Source organism: Nothobranchius furzeri, chromosome 17, assembly GCF_043380555.1.
Source record: "Nothobranchius furzeri strain GRZ-AD chromosome 17, NfurGRZ-RIMD1, whole genome shotgun sequence".
In the NCBI taxonomy this organism is placed as follows: Eukaryota; Metazoa; Chordata; class Actinopteri; order Cyprinodontiformes; family Nothobranchiidae; genus Nothobranchius; species Nothobranchius furzeri.
In genome coordinates this window covers 29414713-29437641 of record NC_091757.1, presented here as the reverse complement: position 1 = coordinate 29437641, position 22929 = coordinate 29414713, and the positions used below count along the sequence as shown (strand labels likewise).

The following is a 22929-nucleotide window of genomic DNA, read 5'->3' as shown; positions in this document are numbered from 1 at the left end:
TGCGACAACTACCAACAGAGTCTAAAATTATTATAACAGACTTTCAACTTTTACTCTCCCTGTATTCCCTTCTGCAAAAGACAAACAAATAATGGCTGAATTATAATCTCCTTGCCCACAAATGCCCTGAAGCATAGATGAGTGCCCTTTAAGTGACTGAGAAATACAAGTCCTTCTCAAAAAATAGCATTTTGTGATAAAATTCATTATTTTCTGTAATGTACTGATAAACATTAGACTGTCATATATATTAGATTCATTACACACATTTAACTACTGAAGTAGTTAAAGCCTTTTATTGTTTCTAATATTGATGATTTTGGCATACAGCTCATGAAAACCTAAAATTCCTATCTCAATGGAAAATAAAGTTAACAAAAAGCTCAAAAAAGAGTGGCAGTGATCAGTTGGAGCTTGTTGTAAATGAATCTCAACTATTTTTACACCAAATGTAAGCTAAACATCTGTAAAACTGAGTCATGGCCCTTTCTGCATTTGGTAAGGTCAATCAGCTGTAACAGCCATTTTGATTAGGGTTGATTCCATTTATAGATGTATGCCTAAAGACTGATTTCTGAAGGTTTTGTTCAAATTTATCCAATGGTTCATGAGATATTTTGTGGACTGTGATTGCTAAGCTACAGATGGAGCAGAATGCTACATCTAAGATGTTTACTGAGAGTAAATGGTCAGAGCACATCACTCCTGTCCTGCCATCTTTGTAACGTCTTCCAGTCCGTTACCGGGTTAATACTGTATCACTTTAACATATCAGGAGCAGCAGTAGCTCAAAAGGCAGTCGAAAAGGTTGTAGAATTAATCCCGGCTTCTGCCAGAAATTTCTGCTGTTGTGTCCTTGGGCAAGACATGGAACCCACCTTTCCTGTTGATGGTGGTCGGAGAAACCGGCGTTGCCAGTGTTAAACAGTCTCGCTTTCGTCAGTGTGCGCCAGGGCAGCTCATCACCACCAGCGTGTGAATGCGTGTATGAATGGGTGGATGACTGATTGTGTTGTGAAGCGCTTTGGGGGGTTGTAGAACCCTAAGAAGGCACTAAACAAATACAGGCCATTTACCATTATATTTTTCTAAGTTCATTAGGGCAGTGCTCCACTGCATTACTGCAGAAACCTGTTCCAACCCGGTCACTTTGTCCAGTAGAACAAGACCTTTTGGCTGTCCCAAGTCCCAAGCGCAGAACGAAGGGTGACCAGGACGTCTCGGTTCTGACCCTGACTTCACGGATTGATTATCAGACTGGCTCAGGGCTGTACTGGCCATCGGGCAAGGCGAGCATTGCTGGTGATTGGCCGCCAGTGCCGGCCCCATCTCATCGCCGGTAATTTTAGGCTGCCCGAACCGGCCGTCATGTCAGATACTTGGGCTGAGCACAAATACATAAAGCCCACCTCTTTCATGAACTGTACCGATACTGTTTATTAGGGATGAGCGAGTACACCACTATCTGTATCTGTTCAACCATCTAAATTATCTGTATCTGTACTCGGAGTGGGCGTGGAGTAACCCGGAAGTGGGTGTGGTTTAACCGGAAGTGGGCGTGGTTTACATCAATACGTTATTTTAAGTCTGATCAGACGTTGCTATGTGTATTGTTTATTTGAAAACTATTTACAGAGCAGCCTCAGAATTGAGATTAAATGTTTTTGATCACAATAGTAAAGGAACTATTACAGAACAAGTTTTTCAATAAAATCAGAACATTAATATTTAAGTGCACGAATAAAGAGAGAGAAAAGATCTTTTCTATAGCGCCTCTCAAGATAAAAATCACAGGGCGCTTCACAAAAACAAAACGTAAAATAGAAAAAAGAATTTAGAAAATGATTCAAATATATTTAAAATGAGCAAAAAATAGACAATTGTGATTAAAAAATGTAAAGAAAGAGAGAGAAAGTGAATAGGAAAGAGGGAGTGGATCCTGAGGAAGAGGAGAGAGAGAGAGGAAAAAAAAACGACCGGAGCGGAGGCAGTGACTGATGTAGCAGCTCTGTCTTGTCAAATGCACCACGTACGTTACGAAAAAAAAGCTTTAAATAACTTTAAAGTCACTTTAAAAAGAAGCAAACAGAAGAAAACATAGGGAGTACTGAAGAAATGTCAACAGTGAAGCAAGCACAGAGAGATCCGTTACTGTCTGTGTGTGTGCGTGGATGGACTGGACGCGGACTGAGTTGTGAGCTTCCGGCTGCAGAGTTTTGTGTGTAGGGAGGGGCGGGTGCTCTATTTGACTGGCCAATCACAGAGCGTGAAGACAGTCAGTTACCCAATGAGGATTTTCCTTCAGCACGATTACAGATATTTACGAGTTTTACTCGTTTCATGCTTGTACTCGTCAAAAATGCTTTATCCGTACCGGATACTCATCTTAAACGAGTATCCGGCTCATCCCTACTGTTTATAATGCGAGTCTCTACTTGTACTAATGATAAGAAACTGCTTGAACTTTTGCCAGCCGAGCCAACTCCATATTTGTTGTGGTGCAGCTCTCCATCTACCAGTAGCTAGTTTATGTGTCATCCTTTAATTTTCTTCAGTATTTTCATTTCTTATTTAAGAATGAAAAATGTATCATAATTAATAAATTTAATTTTTATTTTAACATTTACAAAACCAAAGCATGCTGGGAAATCTATTCATCCAATCAGTTTCATAATAAACCAACTTCTAGTTAAGCAAACTTTTTGGTGGAGAAAAACTAACAGGACTTTAGTTTAGCACCAATGTTTGAAGAACAAAACAAGAAAATAAAGGGCAGAGGTGGCCATATTATCTTTTTACAACATTTGTTGTGCTTAAATCCAGTTACTGTAGCAGTTCCAATTTGATTTGTCTATCCGTGCGCCGCCAGATACACCTGAAAATTTCCCTGTGAGAACAGAACGAGGATATTGGATTTCCCTTTAATCACATACATTGCGTAGAAGAAAAGCAGAACCTACATTAGTGAGTACAGCCTGCTGCTGCTGTGTGTGTGTGTGTGTGTGTGTGTGTGTGTGTGTGTGTGTGTGTGTGTGTGTGTGTGTGTGTGTGTGTGTGTGTGTGTGTGTGTGTGTGTGTGTGTTTGCGCATGTGCATGTGTGTAAGACCTGCTGTGTTTGCTTTTTTTTTGTAGTTAAATGAAAAACCTGCATATAGCAACTCATTTTACTCAGTAAACAGTCCCATTGGATAAATATTTAGAGACAATTCTGATCAAACATTACATCAATATGTGTTTTATAGTTGTGATTTCTGAGTTTAATATATGATATTAGAAAAACTTGCGATATGCAATAACAGTGATTAATATTGCAATGACGATATTACACTGTAAAAACGATAACTAGCAATTGCTGATTTCATTAAAGTTTTCAAATTAAACTGACTCAGAATTAAAGCTTTCCATTTACGACTTACAACAGCTTGTTTGCCCAACTAATTTCTGTAGTTGTCCAAACTAAGATTTTCTAAATAGCATAAAAGAGATTATTAACTTTTGAGTAGATTTTTTGAGTCAAGGGAAAAACCCTGTGGGAAACCCCGTAGGACTCGTGAAAAACCCTGTGGGAAACCCTGTAGAGGGCTCGTGAGCACATTGTCCGAACAAGTTTTAACCAGATCAAAAGGACCCGTCACCGAGCCTGAGCAGACCTGGACCGTGGGATGGTGGCCAGTGGACGCTTAGAAAACAATAGAACGTGGCCAAAGTTCAATATGAGTTGAACTGTTTCGACCATCACGGATTTTCACTTGGTCTGGAGTGAACTTTGGACATTTTCTGGACAGGAGCGGGAGCTGCCGACCATTTGCATTAGCAGGTAAGTTAACATTTTGTACAAGCGCATAACGACATTTTCAGCCGTTCACTGACTTTAAGTCAAGTCTAGGCTCAGAGCATCAGCCCAGCGCGTTCGACCGCGCAATAAATACAAGTGGTGCTCGCTGCAGAACCACAAAGGCGGAGCTGCACCAGAAGGTGGAGCTGCACCAGAGTCAGCCCCGCCCATTCCAGAATCAGCCCCGCCCATTCTATCAGAGTCAGTCCAATTCCTTCCAGTTGTCAGACTTGATAGCATTCTGGAACCAAAGAGGGTGTTATAGCTAAAAAAATGCAAGATTGAGGACGGAGTTGAGAAGTGAATTGAACAGTTTTTGTAAAAGTTCCATATAATTAAAAATCTAACTTTTGGAACTTTTAATCATGTTATATTGTCATTTCCTCATAAGAAACACGCCAAAGCCATTTTTGGCCTCATTCATGCATTTTCTTCCCATCTCAGCTTCAATTTGGTCTCCTCCCCCGAAGCGGGTCTGGTCTTGGTTCTCAAATCTGGATATTCTGTGAATTTTCTGACAAATTATTCCTGAAATGACTTCTACTGAGACACCGTGAGAAAAATCATACATCCCATCTACAAAGACACACTGAATTGTATAATAAAATGTAACGCCATCTACTTTTTACCAGATGTGGTGGTATAGTGGTGATGGTGTCAGGTTGACACGTAGTTTTGCGCAGGTTCGCCTCCCAGCAGAGGAAATATTCTATAATATTTTTTCCTCATTTCTAGCTACACTTGCCAGTACTACGTTTACAACAATTTATTGGTATGCCGTTTAACATATAATGACTAATGTGTTTTTTTATTTATTCTTTCGTTTATTTAGCCAGTGTGAGTCCATCTGTGAGCAGAGTTTCAACTAAAATGCTGTTTAGGAAAGACCAAATTCAAATAACTTTTAGAGACATAAATATTTTGCTGAAAATGAACATTAGAACTAAAATATGAACAAATTAAATGTTTCAGCTGGCTAAATAGATTGTTGCCGACCCCACCGAGAATCGAACCAGCATCAGCTGAGGGGAAAGCAAAACTTACGTCAGGCGATCTTACCACTAGACTACCAGAACCCACGTGGTAGTAGTAGTAGTACATGCTGTTATAGAGGAGTTTTGTTAGAGCGGTTGTGGACAGATATTCGCTAAGAGAAACCTTTTTATTTCGGGATAAATTCAGACTTTGTCATGTAGCAAGTTATATTTATCTTGTTTAACTGGAGCATAAAACATAGCATTAACGACTGAAAAATAGAAACAGCCGTAATTCATGTGGGTCAAGTTAGTTTGCGATAAAGTTGAAAACAAAAACGGAAGTCAGTGGGCTAGGCTGAGTTTGCGTGAATGGGCGGGGCTGACTCTGGTGCAGCTCCACCTTATGGTGCAGCTCCGCCTTTGTAGTTCTGCAGCGAGCACCCTCTCAATAAATAGTGTTTGATACTTTTTAATATTAAACACGTCTGAAATTCATACAGATGTTCACTACTAAATGACGCCGGGGACACACCAGCCGCCGAAGCGCTGCGAAATGGGGACCACCTTCATTCGGCGCCCTTGTTATCCTATTCTATACGCCACATGGGCCGCTGAAGTGCCGCGCGCCGGCGCTCCAGCCTGCACCATGCAGCGATTGTTTCGGCATCTGCTCTATTTTTTTTCACGAGCCGCGGGTGAATCGCGTCAATTCTGGCAGAAAGTCACACCTAGACATAAGAGACAGGCCGGTAAATGTAACAAAATAAAGCATTTCAAAATAAATTTCCGCGATAGTCAAATGTGTTCGTAAACAGACACTGCATAAAAACCATATGAACACACACACACACAGCAAACTTGTGTGTGTGACCATGTGAAGGGGGTGTGGTTTTGGGTGTCTTTCAACCTGAGCAAACAAGACAGAGGCAGAAAGTCGTAGGCCAGCTATTAACAACTGGTTCACACCATAGGTTCACACACATACGTAAAAACACAAACAAACAACAAGGGGGACGGGGGTGTAGAGGAAAAGAGCAGAGAAAAGGCAGATAGGAAATGGAGGACACCAAGTGGTTAAAAGAAAAACTACAGCTGAGCTGAGGCAGCTGGTCTGAACTGAGGAGCAGCGGCCAAATTTCGTGAGCGCTTCGCCTCCCGTCGCTTTGGCGGCCGGTGTGTCCCCGGCATGAGGTATCTCAGACTAGCTTTTTAACTCCACGTCTGCCGTGGTAAATCACATTAGCTTATTACTCGTTTTGCAATCTGTTTTAATGTTATCCTTATATGAAGACATGATGTTAAAATTGAACAAACTCTGTTTATGTAAGTTATTATGCGGGAGCAGGCAGGTGTCCTCATAGACATGAATACGTAGACGCCGCATTCGGTGCTGTAGAGCGTAACAGCGTCGCTGCCATCTTGGATGGGTCTCCTCACTCTCCAAAGTCAATGCAGAGTGTGCTACTATGCCCGTTTTTGTGCCGTTTACGGTTACAACAACCGGCATACAATTGAAAACAGATCCTGATGGGATTTGATTTTTTATTTATTTTAGTAAATTATATTCTAATTATCAGCCATTTTGTCTGATTTTGTGAAAAACCTTGACATAGTTTGATTTTTAGTTGGGTAAGCACCTTCCTCAGTAGAAATTAATGCAGCGGGGGCAAATGGAGACCCATCTAAAATGGCGGACGGCCACTACGGTTTCTCCTTTAGGGGTGTCTAGTTCTGTGGGTGCCCTCATGCAAACACTTTCATGATGCGTGAGAGCCATACATGCAAAAATTATATGACAGTAATGTAACTTGCTTATTATCTAATCTCATTTTTATTTTTCCAATTGACACCGTTTATCAGACGATGCTTTATTAATAATGAAACATTATTGTAGTGATGCAAATTTGTGCTTTTACAAACTATGGACATAATGATAGTTTAAAACCAGTAATGTGGATATAACAGATCAGTGACGGGAAATAGTAGAACGGTAAGGCAAGTTAGGAAAATTACATTGGTTATTTGATTTATTATCTTCTCCCCATATGACAAATTCACCCTATATATTGTCTATTTCTGTCATGGAACATTACTGAGCTAAGAATAATTTGACACTTAAGGACTGTTGGGATGGTCTGAAGCGTGGAGCTTCTTTGGTTGGCAATTGAGTGAGTTGTTTATAGCTCTGGTTTCTGCTTGTTGAGTGTATATCCCTGCCTTAGAAGTAGAAGAATTTTGGTTAAGTTAGAGCCTTCCTGCATTTATTAGTGCTGAGGATTTGACCAGCATTTTGAGTTTTCTTAAGTCCAGTTGGGTTTTCTCTCAGTGGGTTAAATCTGATTTCCTTTTATGGTGTATTATTATTAGTTTTATTGAAATGTCATCTTTGAGTGATCTTGTGTTTAAATAAACTTATTTTTTTGTCCTGTTGAACACTCCAGGAGTTGAGTTTATATTAGTCTGCTTTCTGTGTTATCCCCTCTGAAGCTCCTAGACAGAGGGGACATACCGTAAATCCTCTAATGCAGGCCCGGGCCTGTATTTGACCCAAGCTCATCAAGCTCCCGGCTTTTATTGGAAGGAGGACCAGAATTAGAGGCAGGCCTCAATTTCTATTTGAGCAAAACAAACTAATGGTTCGCTGGAGTTTTTCACTATTAAAATTGCGCCCACATTTTCAAAGTTAAACACATTTCTTTTAACAACGGTAGTTTTTGCTTCAGCCCTCTCCCCCCTCCCCCTGCGCAGCGGCCGCAAACTCACTGATGCGCCTGCAGCCTCTCTGAGTTCCTGCTGCTCTAAACATTAAAATAATTATTTCATTTTCTGTTCCTCACTTCTGATTACCTTCAATGGTGTCTGTTTGTTGCAACCACCAGGTACAAAAACTAACTCGTTTTTATTTGACTATTTTTCTGTCCTGCCTGTTTTTTATCTTCCTGCATCTCCTCTCATTCCTAAAGAAAAACTGCTACCTGGGTTCATATATATTCACCTTATGAGTTACCTTTGAACTGCAGTTCTAAAAGATCTACCGACCGCAAAAACAGTGGAGTGCTCCCGGCCGCATCAGTGAGATGCGTCACTGAGGACAAAACAGGTGATGTGCCCTGGTCGGCAGCAGCGAAACGCATCAGGCACAAATAAAAGACAGAAAACATAAAAGGAAATGAGCCGACATGAACGATCGCGTGTTAAATTAGTTTTTGAGGTGGCGACACCTGATTTGATAATGTTACTGTAGCCGTGCTCAGGACGCAGATGTCTGGAGCGCGTCAACAATCAGAGCTTTGCATGCCCAAGCTGGTTAAGATTAGGATGGGGGTGAGGGGCAGGTTAAATTGCAAGAGGGTAAACGTCACCATTTGGTTAAATGTCCGTTTTACGGTGGGTGTCAGTACCGACGCTCTGGCACAGCGCGTTGCCTCCCGACACGCAGGAGCTTGTCATCTGCTGACAGCAGGCGGCTGTCTTTTCCGTGGACTGCATGTTGCCGGTCATTATCACGTGACAGCGACTAGTCGATGACAGGCATAAAAAGTCACTATAGAGCGGTGAAGTCGACTAGAGACTAGTTCATACAACCCCTGCTCCTGCTCCCCAGAGCGTTCTGCAGCATAATCAGCACGTTCTCTTTGAACTTGATATAAAATTTTCGCCTCCTCTTCATCTCTGCACGGTTAAAGTTACCCTCGCGGTCTATCACTGGCAAATCAAAAGTGAGACGGATGACACAACCGCCCCCCGTACTTGCTTGTTACCACATCCCACCCGGCCACAATAAAAAACCGGCCATTATTCACCTCCGCCGACTCCGACACCGGCCAAAATATGATACCCGGCAGTTAATTAAATACAGGCTAATATTAGAGGATTTACGGTAACATGGGCTAAGCCCAGTTTTGTACTGGAGCAGGGAAACAACTAAAACATGATGGATATGGAATATTGAAGACCAAGGCTAGAGAGCTGGTGTAAAGAAATGTAGGCATCATTGTTTTTACTTCAGTAGCCGGCGGGCCCGTGTCGGCTCAAAATGCCCCGGCTGATATTTCATCCCAGTCCAGTCCAGTCCCGGACCAGCTCCATCTCTCATGAGTTTTACATTTTAATTTGACTAACTTTTATTTCCTAGCTTTGCTGAACAGTAGGCTGTGAAGCAGGTTTTCTTGTTGTATTATGCTTTTCTTTTGAATCGGCTTTTTTTTTATCTGTCTATATTATTGATCTTTTAATATTTTACTGTGTTTAGCAAGTTTTAACTGTTATTTGTTTATAGGTGGTTGTATTGCTTTTAGTGATTTGATGTCATGTTCAGAATTTTGAGTCATCCTTAAATGGACGTATAAAAGCGCTGTATAAATAATGGGACGATGAAATGGATTGATCCTAAAAGTTAATCAGTTGTAGACAGTCAACCAATGGAGACTGTTATGAGATATTTAGCCGAATACTCTACAAAAATTTCTATCTGTGGTTTTTCTATTTATTGTCACAATTAATATTTGTGTAGACACAGAAAATGGGGACAAGTATTTAAAACACAGAAGCCGGGTAGTGTGGGCGTTTTTGTCTCTCGGTTAGTTTCAGCTAAAGATATTCCCACTAGAGATCTCTGGACTCTGCTGGTAGATTAGAAACGTTCAGACTGGTTTCATCCAGATTACACTGTAGTGTAATATGTTATCTTCACCTTATTTAATTCACTTCTGCCATGTGCTTATGTGCTTACAAGGATTAGTGAGGATTAGTGAGCGTCAGAGCCCCTAACCAGGATGAAGCCTCTGTGTCACCCACCACCACCACAGCTGGGATAAACCTTTAACAAAGTGCCTCAAACAAAACAGAAGGTGATGTGGAGGAAGATGAAGTTTCACTGAAGATCAAGACTCCCCACTGCAATGTATCTAGAGAAATCAGCTAACATCAATACCGGCCAGAAGGATCTGGTTTGTAATAGCAGCACATGAACAGGCTCTAGGCACTGGATCTATAGAGGCAGGGGTCCCAGGCAGCGCACGACTCCAAAGATATAAAAACACCGTGACACGGATGTCTATTTCCAGGATTCCAAGCAAGCTGCTCACTGAATGACCACACACTTTGGTTGTTGACAGAGAACTGAAAACAGCAGTTATGAACAGTGTTGAGAACGATACTTTAAAAAAGTAATTAGTTATAATTACTAACTACTTTGTCAAAAAGTAACTCAGTTACTGAGGTAGAGTGTCCTGTAATCAGAACGTTGCAGGCGTGATCCCGGCTCTGACCAGAGAATACTGCTGTTGTGTCCTTGGGCAAGACACTTAACCCGACTTGTCTGCTGGTGGTGGTCGGAGGGACCGGTAGCGCCAGCGTTAGGCAGGCCTCGCTTCTGTCAGTGTGCCCCAGAGCAGCTGTGGCTAATGTAGCTCATCATCACCAGTGTTTGTATGTGTGTGTGTGTGTGTGTGAATGGGTGAATGACCGATTGTGTTTTGAAGAGCTATGGGGGTTGTAGAATCCTAAGAGGGTGCCATTTTTCATAAAAATATGCAAGAAAAATTGGATATACTAAGTTGGGACTGACCCAAACACAGAAGAGCTGAAGCTGGGTGATAGACACACAGGTAGCTCTAATAGCACCTGAATGCCCACTATGTCTGAGACTGCCTTAAAGCAGGACTAAAAAAATAATCAGGAACTGGTTCCAGTCGGATGATCTGGGAAAACAGAAGATCATGCCAAGGAATTCATTAACTGATGTGTGAGTGGTCAGGTGAGCGGATCTTCGGGAAGTCCTGCTGTCATGCCGAGAACAGCACAGCTGCAGACCCACAGGTCGCAGAGCAGATTCACGCCTGCGGGTGTCCAGGTCTGCAGCTGTAACTATTTATCACATCTTCCTCGTTCCTCACTGGCCATGATGTGTTTGGATAAAAACATCCACACCTTCATCAGCTCCCGATGGCTTCAACACATCGGACTGCTGAATTATAGTAACGCACAGATTTTCTTATCAGTAACGACGTTGTGACACAAGAAGAAGGCGATTAATTTGATTACTCATTACTGAAAAAGCTAACTTCTGTTAGTAATGCCATTGATTTAAATACTGTTGTCCCCATCACTAGTTGTGATACATGCTGTAATGGCTGCAGCATGTAAAATTAAAAAGGACATACTGTAGTAGTTCCTAATCTACCAGGGTCCAAAGTGCAATTCAAGAATGGTGAAAGCCTGCCCGACATATTATTTTTTGGGGGGCTGGAGGGAGGAAACCCAAACATGCATGAGGAGAACATACCAAGTCCACACAGGAAGGCTGTAGCAGGGTTTCCTCCAGCGCTTTATAAGCCTGGCGGCCCGCCAGGCTTTGCTTGCCCACCCGCCAGGCTAAGCGTCATGCCCCGCCTCCCCTCCCCGACCCTGCCGTGTCCGCTGACACGAACGGCGCAACAAAACTAGAGCCCTCCATCAGCTGATACTGGTCAGAGCTGTAGAATGAGAGAGTTGTGACACGCTTTGAACTCACAGACTCGCGGTCACGTGGTTCATGGAGCTCTCAATAGTTCCAAACATTCCAGGGCCCTAAGTAAGTTTGAACGGCGTATGGTGGGACAAATCACAAAAATTGAATATTGTCACATTTCCCCTGGCTATTTTTGGTAATTATTGAATAATAGTATATTATATATTATGTCCTAACTCCTTCACAAAGTAGCCTATTTATTTTTTTCGGAACATTTGTAGGAAGACAGACACCCGTGACTGTTCTACATTACAGGAACATGACAGTCCTAACACATTGTAGAATACATTTAGCCCACATACATTATTATAATATATTATAGTAATACATTTTATGTAGTAATGCAACATACTGCTCTAATATAAGCATATCTAATAACTAAGTCCTACAAGAAGCCCTAAGGTCGAGTTTTAATATCCATTTTAAAGTGTTTATTGAAAGCTAGAATTCTGCTCCAGCTTACCTTGAAGAAAATATGTCGCTGTTTATGCTTTGAATGATGATCTATTATGTTCAGTAGAATACATTTTACCATCATTACTTTATATTTTTATGTGAAGACAGTACATGCATCTATAACCCAGTTTATCTGGCTTCTATAGCTTGACTAATGGCAAATAAATAAAAAGAAAATTTCAATAAAACTGTATGGTCCATCACATTAGATAAAAAAGTGTGTGTTAATTGTGAAAAAATGAATACCACACTTGTACAACATGTACAATAGCATTTTTAATAAAGCATTTTTATCAACATAATGTTTAGTCATTACATATGCGCAAATAAGCTGAATCAATAATTATGAGCAATGTACTCAAGACCTAATGAAACTCTTTTGAAAAACTTTATCCATCCATCCATTTTCATCCGCTTATCCGGAGTTGGGTCACGGGGGCAGTAGCCTAAGGCAAGAGGCCCAGACTTCCCTCTCCCCAGCCACTTGGGCCAGCTCCTCCGGAGGAATCCCAAGGCGTTCCCTGGCCAGGTGAGAGACATAGTCCCTCCACCGTGTCCTGGGTCTAACTTTAGGTCTCCCTCAGTTGGACATGCCCGGAAAACCTCACCAGGGAGGCGTCCAGGAGGCATCCTGACCAGATGCCCGAGCCACCTCAACTGGCTCCTCTCAATGTGGAGGAGCCCCTCCCAAATGACCGAGCTTCTCACCCCATCTTTAAGGGACAGCCCAGCCACTCTTCGGAGAAAAATCATTTCGGCCACTTGTATCTGCGATCTCATTCTTTTGGTCACTACCCAAAGCTCATGACCATAGGTGAGGGTAGGAACGTAAATTGACCGGTAAATCGAGAGCTTCGCCTTCTAACTCAGCTCTCTCTTAAAAGTACTTGAGAAGTACTTGAGAAGGTTGTTGAAACCCAACTCAGATCCTGGTTTTCTAAGTCAAAGATCTCTGACCCCTTCCAGTCTGGCTTTCTGAAGCAGCACTCAACTGAGACTTCTCTAGTAAGGGTGCATAATGACCTCCTGATGGCTGCTGATGCAGGGAAATGCTCTGTCATGGTCCTGCTCGACCTCAGTGCAGCTTTTGACACTGTAGACCACAACGTTCTACTAAACAGGTTAAATGCCCTGGCTGGGATTTCAGGTTCTGCTCTAGACTGGCTCTCTTCCTATCTCACTAACAGAACATTCACAGTGAAGTCCGGAACCTTCTCTTCAGATACTGCCTCTCTAACATGCGGGGTCCCACAAGGTTCAGTTCTAGGGCCTCTACTATTTGCATTCTATATTCTTCCCCTAGCTGACATCATTCATTCTTTCCCAGACATCTCCTACCACATCTACGCTGATGATATTCAGCTCTATATGTCCTTTATGCCACACCAGTTGGACAGGCTGGCCACACTTGTACTCTGCCTGACCCAGATCAGTAACTGGCTGTCCAGCAACTTTCTTGTCTTAAATGCTAACAAGACAGAGACCCTGATCGCTGCATCCCCGGAACTTCAGCCAAAAATCGAGCAAGAAATTGCCTCTTTTTGCCCATCAGCCAACGCCATCATTAGAGACCTAGGAGTTATTTTTGATCCAGCTTTAAGTTTAGACTCACACGTCAAAACCATCTCCCGCTCTTGTTTCTTTCAACTGAGAAACATTTCAAAAGTCTGTAAACTGGTTTCTACTGCAGATCTGGAGAAAATAATCCATGCCTTTGTGTCATCACGCTTAAGACTACTGTAACGCTCTTTTTACTGGTCTCAGCAAAATCTCCCTCTCACGCCTTCAAGCCATCCAAAATGCAGCAGCCAGACTCCTAACCAAATCCAGCAGACAAGCTCACATCACTCCTGTTTTACAGTCCCTCCACTGGCTCCCGGTAGAATACAGAATACAGTTTAAAGTTTTAGTCCTGACCTATAGAGCTCTTAACAACCAGGCTCCAAGCTACCTATCTGAGCTTTTATCCCCACACACCACCTCTCGGAACCTTAGATCCACATCTGAAAACCTCCTGGCTGTTCCTCGAACCAGACTGAAAACCAAAGGGGACAGGGCATTTCAGACTATTGCACCCAGACTTTGGAACAGTCTACCTTCAAATCTCCGTCTTTCTAACACTGTAGAGGTCTTTAAAAATCATCTAAAAACTCACCTTTTCATCCAGGTGTTCCCTCCCTAAATGTTTCAAAAAGATGGCTTTGTTCGGGTTCACACCTTCACTTTGTTTATACTCATGATTTTATTTTCAACGTTTATCACTGCTATTGTTTTTCCTGATGTTTTTATTGGTTAGAGGTATTTGCCCTGATCTTTATCATGTTGTACAGCGCTTTGTGATTTATATCTGTGAAAGGCGCTATATAAATAAACTTTTACTTACTTACTTACTTACTCTTCACCACGACAGACCGGTACAACGCCCGCATCACTGCAGATGTAGCACCAATCCGGCTATCGATCCCACGCCCCAGTTTTCTCTCACTCGTAAACAAGACCCTGAGATATTTAAACTCCTCCACTTGGGGCAGGATCTCATCCCTGACTTGAAGAAGGCATTCTAACCTTTTCTGAATCAAGACCATGATCTCAGATTTAGAGGAGCTGATTCTCATCCCAACTGCTTCACACTTGGCTGTGAACTGCTCCAGCAAAAGCTGAAGATCATGTTCTGATGAAGCCAACAGGACCACATCATCTGCAAAAAGCAGAGACCTGATCCTCAGGCCACCAAATCAGATGCCCTCCACACCTTGGTTGCGCCTAGAAATCCTGTCCATAAAGGTTATGAACAGAATCGGTAACAAAGGGCAGCCTTGGCGGAGCCCAACTCTCACTGGGAATGAGTCCGACTTACTGCCGGCAATGCGGACCAAGCTCTGACACCGGACATACAGGGACCTAACAGCCCATATCAGAGGGCCTGGTACCCCATATTCCCGGAGTACCCCGCAGGGCGCCCCGAGGGATGCAGTCAAATGCCTTCTCCAAATCCACAAAACACAATTAGACTGGTTGGGCAAATTCCCATGCACCCTGCAGGATCCCCCTAAGGGTATAGAGCTGGTCCAGTGTTCCACGGCCAGGACAAAAACCATATTGCTCCACCTGAATCTGAGGTTCAACAATCCAATGGACCCTCCTCTCCAGAACCCCTGAATAGACCTTACCAGGAAGGCTCAGGAGTGTGATCGCCCTGTAGTTGGAACACACCCTGTGGCCCCCTTTTTTAAATAAGGGGACCACCACCCCGGTCTACCAGTCCAGTGGGACTGCCCCCGATGTCCACGCGATATTGCAGAGCCGCGTCAGCCAACACAGCCCCACAATATCCAGAGCCTTAAGGAACTCCAGGCGGATCTCATCCACCCCCGGAGCCTTGCCACAAAGGAGCTTTTTAACCACCTAAGTGACCTCAGCACCAGAGATTTGAGAGGCCAACCCAAAGTCCCCAGACTCTGCTTCCTCACTGGAAGACGTGTCGGTGGGATTGAGGAGGTCTTCGAAGTATTCTGCCCACCGATCCACAAGGTCCTGAGTAGAGGTCAACAGCACACCATCCCAACTATAGATAGTGTTGGTAGCCCCCTGCTTTCCCCCAGAGGCGCCGGATGGTGGACCAGAATCTCCTAGAAGCTGTACGGAAGTCTTGCTCCATGGTCTCACCGAACTCCTCCCATGCCCAGGTTTTAGCCTTGGAGATCACCCGAGCCGCGTTCCGCTTAGACTGACAGTACCCGTCAGCGGCCTCTGGAGTCCCACAGGCCAAAAAGTCCTGATAGGACTCTTTCTTCAGCTTGACAGCATCCCTAACCGCCGGTATCCACCAGCGGTTTTGGGGGTTGCCACCACGACAGGCACCGACGATCCTGCGACCACAGCTTCGGTCGGCCGCCTCAACAGTGGAGGCACGGAACAGGGTCCATTCAGACTCAATGTCCCCCGCCTCCCCCAGAACACTTTGGAAGTTCTGTTGGAGGTGGGAATTGAAGCTCCTTCTGACAGGAGACTCTGCCAGACGTTCCCAGCAGACCCTCGCGATACGTTTGGGCCTGCCTGGTCTGACCGGCATCCTCTCCCACCATCTGAGCCAACTCACCACCAGGTCAGTCTTCACCAAGAGTGTCCAAGACATGCGGCCGCAGGTCAGAAGAAACAACAACAAAGTTGATCATCGAGCTGCGGCCTAAGGTATCCTGGTGGCAAGAGCACATATGGACACCTTTATGTCTGAACATGGTGTTCATTATGGACAATCCATGGCTGGCACATAAGTGAAATAACAAAAAACCACTCAAATTCAGATCAGGGGCGCTGTTCCTCCCAACCACACCTCTCCAGGTCTCACTGTCGTTGCCCACATGAGTGTTAAAGTCCCCCAGCAGAAGGAGGGAGTCAACGGAAGGAGCGCTTTCCAGCACCTCCTTGAAGGTCTCCAAAAAGGGTGGGTAGTCTGAACTGTAGTTTGGTGCATAAGCACAGACCACAGTCAGAACCTGTTCCCCACACGTAGGCGGAGGGGGGCTACCCTCTCATTCACTGGGGTAAACCCCAACATACAGGCGCCAAGATGGGGGGCAACTAGTATGCCCACCACTTTATTTTGAACATTCTTAAAAAAAACTGTCAGTGGGTTAAAATTTGAAATTACAAATTTTAGCGTTGGATAAAATTTTAAAATGTAATTTTACATCTCTATATTTTTGGTTTAGTTCAATATTTCTATATGTACAAAAATAGTATTTTAAAAATACCTTTATAGGTTTGATTATCATGTTGGATGTGCTGCATATGGATGTAGCAATCGGTCTGAGGGAGGAATCAGAATGTATGGCTTCCTCAAAGACGCAGAGAGAAGAAGAAATTGGTTGGCTCAAGTCAGCAGGAGCAACCTCACCATGACCAGAGATCACAATAACAAAAAGCTGTGTGCAGTGAGTATAATGTGCACTCTCAAATGTGTTCTATCAAAGCTCTACGTGTTTCGCTATCAACAGCACAAGGCTGCTATAAAAATGTTAAATGTGGCAGGAAATAAACTAATACACAACTCTACAGGCACATTTTGGTGAGGGACAGTTTACTAAGACTAGGCAATTCAAGGTGAGACTCAGGGCTGATGCTGTTCCAACCCTGTTCGTTCATCGCCCTGAACCAAGGAGGAAGGACCCCACAGTGAGAAGTACAGCAGAACCACTGCATGTTGATCCACTGACCAGTGACCACACATACTGTACTTAAGTAAACTGTGGTACGAATCTTTTGAAATATTAAACCAGGGGTGCCCAATCCTGGTCCTGGAGGGCCGATATCCTGCATGTTTTAGTTTGAACTCTGTTTCAACAAACCTGATTTTAATCAGCAGCTAATTAACAGGCTTCTGCAGAACCTGATGAGCTGCTGCACAGATGTTTCAACCACTGAATCATGTCTGTTGGAGCAGAAAAACCACAAAACCTGCTGGATACCGGCCCTCCAGGACCAGGATTGTAACCCTGTATTAGACATTTGTATTTATTTTATTTAAAAGTTATTCTTTATTCTATCAGTGTCATTATAATTTCAGAGAATCAGGAAAGCAGCAGCAGCAGTGAGGCAAATGAGATGAGGGAAAGTGAGGGGGGACATGAGATGGTATCAGGAGAGAGGGACATCCGAGGAAGCCATGAGGAGCCGGCGTCAGGGCCAGGAGGAGAAAGGAACACGCTATGCAACCAGGGAACCCAGCTGGAAAACCTAAGGGAGGAAATAGAAAGTCAAAAAGGCATGAAAAACACAAGAGGCATTAAATGTAGTAAACAGACAACCAAAAAGGTCGTACAACTCCGTTTTTCAGTGGGTTCAACAGTCTACAGGTTTCTTTAGGACATGAGTATCCCTCTGCCTGATGTTAGAACCCTGCAAAGACAAATGCAGCCCATTAAGCTGGAACCAGGTGTGTTAGGAGAGGTTTCTGACATGCTCAGTTTGAAGGTTAAAAATCTGACAGAGATGGAAAGAGAGTGTGTGCTTACTGTGGATGAGATGGCAATCACTCCAGGTGTGCATCACTCCATCACAGACCCAACTGGGTTTTGCCACCACCGTTGTTCCTGGTCAGCTCTCCACTCAGCCACTATGAAAACATGAACATGGACACACAACACAGTTTAACCTTTAATGGTTACATAAGATTTTTGTTTTTGTTACTCTTTGACATTTATTTATTGATAGTTATGTTATTGTTAATTCTTATTTCTTGTCATTCCTTACTTAATAACAAAATTGCAAATGCAAGTGGAAATGAGCAATTTTATGGAAAATGTCTAATTTTTAAAAGTTATTGTGTTCGACTACTGTTCTTGAAATATCGTAATTTTATTCTTATTACTTGAGTCCACAAAACAGAACAACATATCTTCTTACGTTCGCATTCCTGTTTGTCTCATGCTTCAGCAGGTCGTTGCAGTCAGTGTTATCCGGAAAAATTAACTGAAAAATATTAAATAATTACTTGTCTTCACAATCACATTTTTCTTTATTATTGGTCTCTTCATTTGTGCTTCCATTTCTGATGCATGTTCGTGTTGATACAGCAACCAGGAATGTATTGTACAAAAAAAATAAATAAATAAATAAAACTAATAATGTAAAAAGTTTATAATCTATTTCAAACTGTGGGGAATATTTTTAAAACGTAGAATCAAACAAACTGAAATAAACCCGTCTACAGCTAGTCAAGCTTGTCTAAACCCCTCCTGCTCACAATCAACAAGCTGCACATAATTAGCTCATTAAAGGTTATCTAGCTAAAACTGGCAGCATAAAATATCGTTGGCTTATTTTGGTACAAAGCGGTTAGCTAACGCTTTACAATGCAAAAAAATGATGACATTTCATAAACTTACCTGGGAAAATCCTTCCGAAACACCGAAAATGAACTGCGGTCAATGCAGCAGCAGGGGCTGTTTGGAACTAATCGAAGCTACATGAACCACGTGACTTTCGCATTCCATTCTTTCCATGAAAGTCTATTGGAGTGTCGCAACTCTCTCTTTCTGCAGCTCTGGTGAGAAAACGCAGCGGAACGTGTGCAATCACCCCACCCCCGCTCTCACGGAGGAGTGTTGCAGGATGGAGCGCTCCGGGACAAATCTAAATTTGTCAAAAATGGCAAATTACACCCTGGACCCCAGAGGGTTAAGTTTGTGAGTTGAGTGAGGGGACTGAGCAACGACGGTGAACTTAGGTCACTCACAGCTGCTTGCCAGGGTTCAGAGAGCCTGCGTCTATCTCCCGGTCTATGTTGGTGCGGAGGTCCTCCAGGGCACCATCATCTCCAAAAGCTCCCCACTCCGTATTTACACACATCCGCCCCTCGTCACCATCCAGCACGTCAAGGTTCCTCATCTGCTCCATGTAGCAAGCATTGGTCCCCGTCCCTGAAGGGAAGTGAGGTCACCATGAAAATTACAGATCAACCAAAAAGATGAGGATTTTTTAAAAAGGTTACTGCAGTCTGAAACCTCCCTGCTGAGCTAAAGTCATATCCAAGCATCAATTTTTACTCTGTGTGATGTCCAATTGGTTCTGTTTTTAGGAACAAATGCATCCAAGCTTGTAAGAACCATTAAATTACAGCACCTCAGACCACTTTAACTATCAGGTCACATTGCTAGCAACTTTTAAAAGGAAATATTCAGACTGAAGGATCATCTACTTAAATGGACAAGTTACACAGAGAAAAGGTACTTTTCCAAACTTGTTGGCAACATTCCTATTCTTTACAGATAAAATCTCTCGATGCCAACAAATAGTGCTAAGTAGATGATCCCAAAAATCGAATGCCTTACTAACTAAAGTATTTTCTAACAGACACCAGATAAGGCCAGGGGGGCTGGAGGATTCTGGCTCTAATAGTGGCCTCTTATCCATTGAAGAACCAACAACATGTTAACTGGTTTCCCTCTGAGTGGGGGCTTCAGCTGATTTGAGAGCTGCCCGTGGGAGCTGCTTTCACACCAGTGTGGTGTGGAGTTGTGCAGGTGTTTGATCAGCTCTGAAGCGGAGCTCTTTTGTGTTGACAGACACTTATCACCTAATCAAAACGTGCATTTCATCATCATGTTATTTTTGTACTTTTCACTGACAAACTCTAAATGCCGTGTGAACTCCCACAGTGTAAATGCTCTCTATGGTGGCATCACACTGGCTAAGTGAGCTGCACACAGAGCCTGATGTGAGCAGGATGGACTGCCTGTGCAGATGAGCAGAAATCATTTGGGGTTTTTTAATCTCTGCTTCGAGGTAGAAGAACACTCAGGTAGAAATGGTGGAATTTTAACAGTGATGAGTTGATCATTTTATAAAGTAATCATAGCTGATTACACTGGTTTTGACTTTGTTATGTCTCTTTATCAAGGGTCAAGCTGACTTCATGAGTCAAGGGTCAGCAACACAGCAGCTGAGGAAAATCTTAAATGTTCTTCCAATGTTAAGAATTAGCTTGTAGTGAGAGCAGTGGGAGATGAGGTTCAGTTTACCAAAATGTCTGACATTACCTCATACTTCTGAGTACTTAACGATTGTTTTAAGTCTGTTTCGATTGCTTGTTGTAAATGAGAACAGCCATTTGTCTTCATGTCTAATTGTTTTATTTTTATCATGTATGTTTTTGTCGTATCCATTTTTCTTTAGTGTAAAGCTAACTGTGTTTTATTGCTGCTGCCTCTTGGCCACATCGTCGTTGTAAAAGAGAATGAGTTCTCAGTCGACTCATCTGGTTAAATGAAGGTTAAATAAACAAAATAAGTAAAATAAAGCAGGAAGTAGTTTTAGGTGCATGGCAAAAGGCTTAAGGCTTAAATGTTAAATGCTCATCCAATCAACAACAAACTACATTCTCCCGCTCCTGATAAAATTTTACTTTCTTTGACATGGAATATGCTACTACTAGTTCACGTTTAATGAATTTTAGATTCACTAAGATAAAGATAATAAAGTTTATCTCATACTAAATAGAATATTTACTAAGAAATCATAATGTAGCCATAGAAACATAACTTGGTATTAAGGATGGGTACCAAATTCAGTACTTTTCAAGGCACCGACCAAATTCCATAGTACCGATGACATCATAATGGTGCCTTGTTTCTGTACTCGTGCTGCACGCCGGCGCAAGAACATAACGTCGTCAGTCACTGTGGGCGATCTGTAAACGGAGCAAGCAGCATGGCAGAGAGGAAGAGTTCTGAACTTTAGGTCCTTTTCACTAAATGGGATGGGTCACTAAGTGATGATGAAGCCAGCAACAACAATCTAAGTGAGACTTCATCATCTTAATCTGCTCTGGTAGGTAAATAAAATATTTTAAATAACATTAGCTTGCTATGTTAGCTTCCGTTCAGCTAATGGTGCGTTCGCTTTCTCCTCGGAACTCCGAAATTCAAACTAGAAGAAAGTAAATATGCTCTAAAGTTTGGCTTCACTTCACTAAATGCGATGGGCTGTTGGGCGATGACGAAACCAGCGACAACTATCCGAGTATGAGGCATCTTAATCTGCTCCAGCAGCAAAGATCATGTTGGCTTTATAGTTTAGTTTTTGTTTACATAGCTAATGGTGCGTTCACTTTCTCCTCAAACATTCCAACTTCCGAGGAGGAAAAATAAACAGTTTGAAAATGAACGGCAAAAGGAATGAAGATACACAGTAAATTTAGTTCACAGCAAAGATGATTGCTTCAATGTAATTTGCAGTTTATAAAACTACAAGGACCCACTATCACACACCATTTTATTTATAAAGCACATTTCTACGCGGCCGAGGCCAACCAAAGTGCTGCACAGTAAAAGAGCATAAAAATCAACACACGGGAACAAGTAATAAAATGGAGCTTGGTTTGTTTTTGCGTCATTTAAAAACAGTTGTTGTTAAAGGTTTTCATATTGAAGAATTTTGTACAACGCTACGCTGATAAAATGCAAACAGTTGTATGTTACTTATCATGATACTCATCAAATATGGTTATATATTGGGAATATACATTTAATCAAAAAGTGATTAAAATAATTATTAAACACTCAAAAGTATTGAAAATTGGAACCGTTAAGTACCGGTATCGATTCATAGGTACCGGGAATTGGTATCGGGGCAGCAGTAGCTCAGGTGGTAGAGCGGGTTGCCTCATGATCGGAGGGGTCATGGGTTCGATTCCAGCTCCCGCCAGGGGTATCCTGCTGTTGTGTCCTTGGGCAAGACACTTCACCCAACTTGCCTGTGTTAGTGGTGGTCAGAGGGGCCGACGGCGCCAAATGGCAGCCTCGCCTCTGTCAGACCTCCCCAGGGTGGCTGTGGCTATGCTTACCATCACTAGCAGTGTGTGAATGTGAGAGTGTGTGAAAGCGTCTTTGGGTGTCTTGAAAAGCGCTATATAAGTTCAATGCATTATTATTATTATTATTATTATTACCATATTGATTCAAATGTCAAAGGTACCCATCCCTTGGTATACATGGTGTGTGTGTGCGTGTGTGTGTGTGTGTGTGTGTGTGTGTGTGTGTGTGTGTGTGTGTGTGTGTGTGTGTGTGTGTGTGTGTGTGTGTGTGTGTGTGTGTGTGTGTGTGTGTGTCTGTGTGTGTGTGTGTGTTCTGTCTTCTCCATCCCCAGTGGGGGAGGCACATTCACACTACTAGTCAATGATCCAGCCACACAAATATTTAATTTTTTGTCAAATCTATATTGTCAGTTTTGACCGGCGGCGGCACGTGGTTTGAAGGAGAGGCAAACAAATAAATCAAGTTGAGGTGGCTTTATTGCAACATGTTTTGTCACCAACACCAATGTAGCGTTATTAAGATCCTATTGTCTGCCCTTAACAGCTGCCCCTTCACACAGTAACAGTGTGTATGAATGAACAAGGTCGGGTGCTTGTTTCTAAATGTTTACATTCCAGGAAAGGAGACAGAAGAAGGAAGAAGAACGCTTTTCATAAATTAATCAAAGAACTTTATTTGTAATAAAGCTAATCAAAACAAATGTTGATCAATAATAATCAGGTGAATGATCTGTGAAATCAAAATGTCATGATTTATGTGTTTATTGAATAACAGGACTAACTCAGCCAGCCAGACATACTGATCCACAGAAGGTAAACACCATGACACATTGT

At 42.7% G+C, this 22929-nt stretch overlaps 2 protein-coding genes across 2 annotated transcripts in view; one reads left to right on the top strand and one right to left on the bottom strand.

Moving 5' to 3' along the window:
• LOC139063708 (uncharacterized) overlaps positions 1–22929 on the top strand; it is a 499759-nt gene that overhangs the window by 370094 nt on the left and 106736 nt on the right. The gene's annotated exons all lie outside the window — the stretch shown is intronic.
• The window catches only part of hk2 (hexokinase 2), a 112109-nt gene that overhangs the window by 40330 nt on the left and 48850 nt on the right, over positions 1–22929 (bottom strand). Inside the window, exon 7 of the mRNA XM_070546383.1 lies at positions 19018–19201. Coding sequence (XP_070402484.1) covers positions 19018–19201 — 184 coding nt within the window. The remainder of the gene's footprint in view (positions 1–19017; positions 19202–22929) is intronic.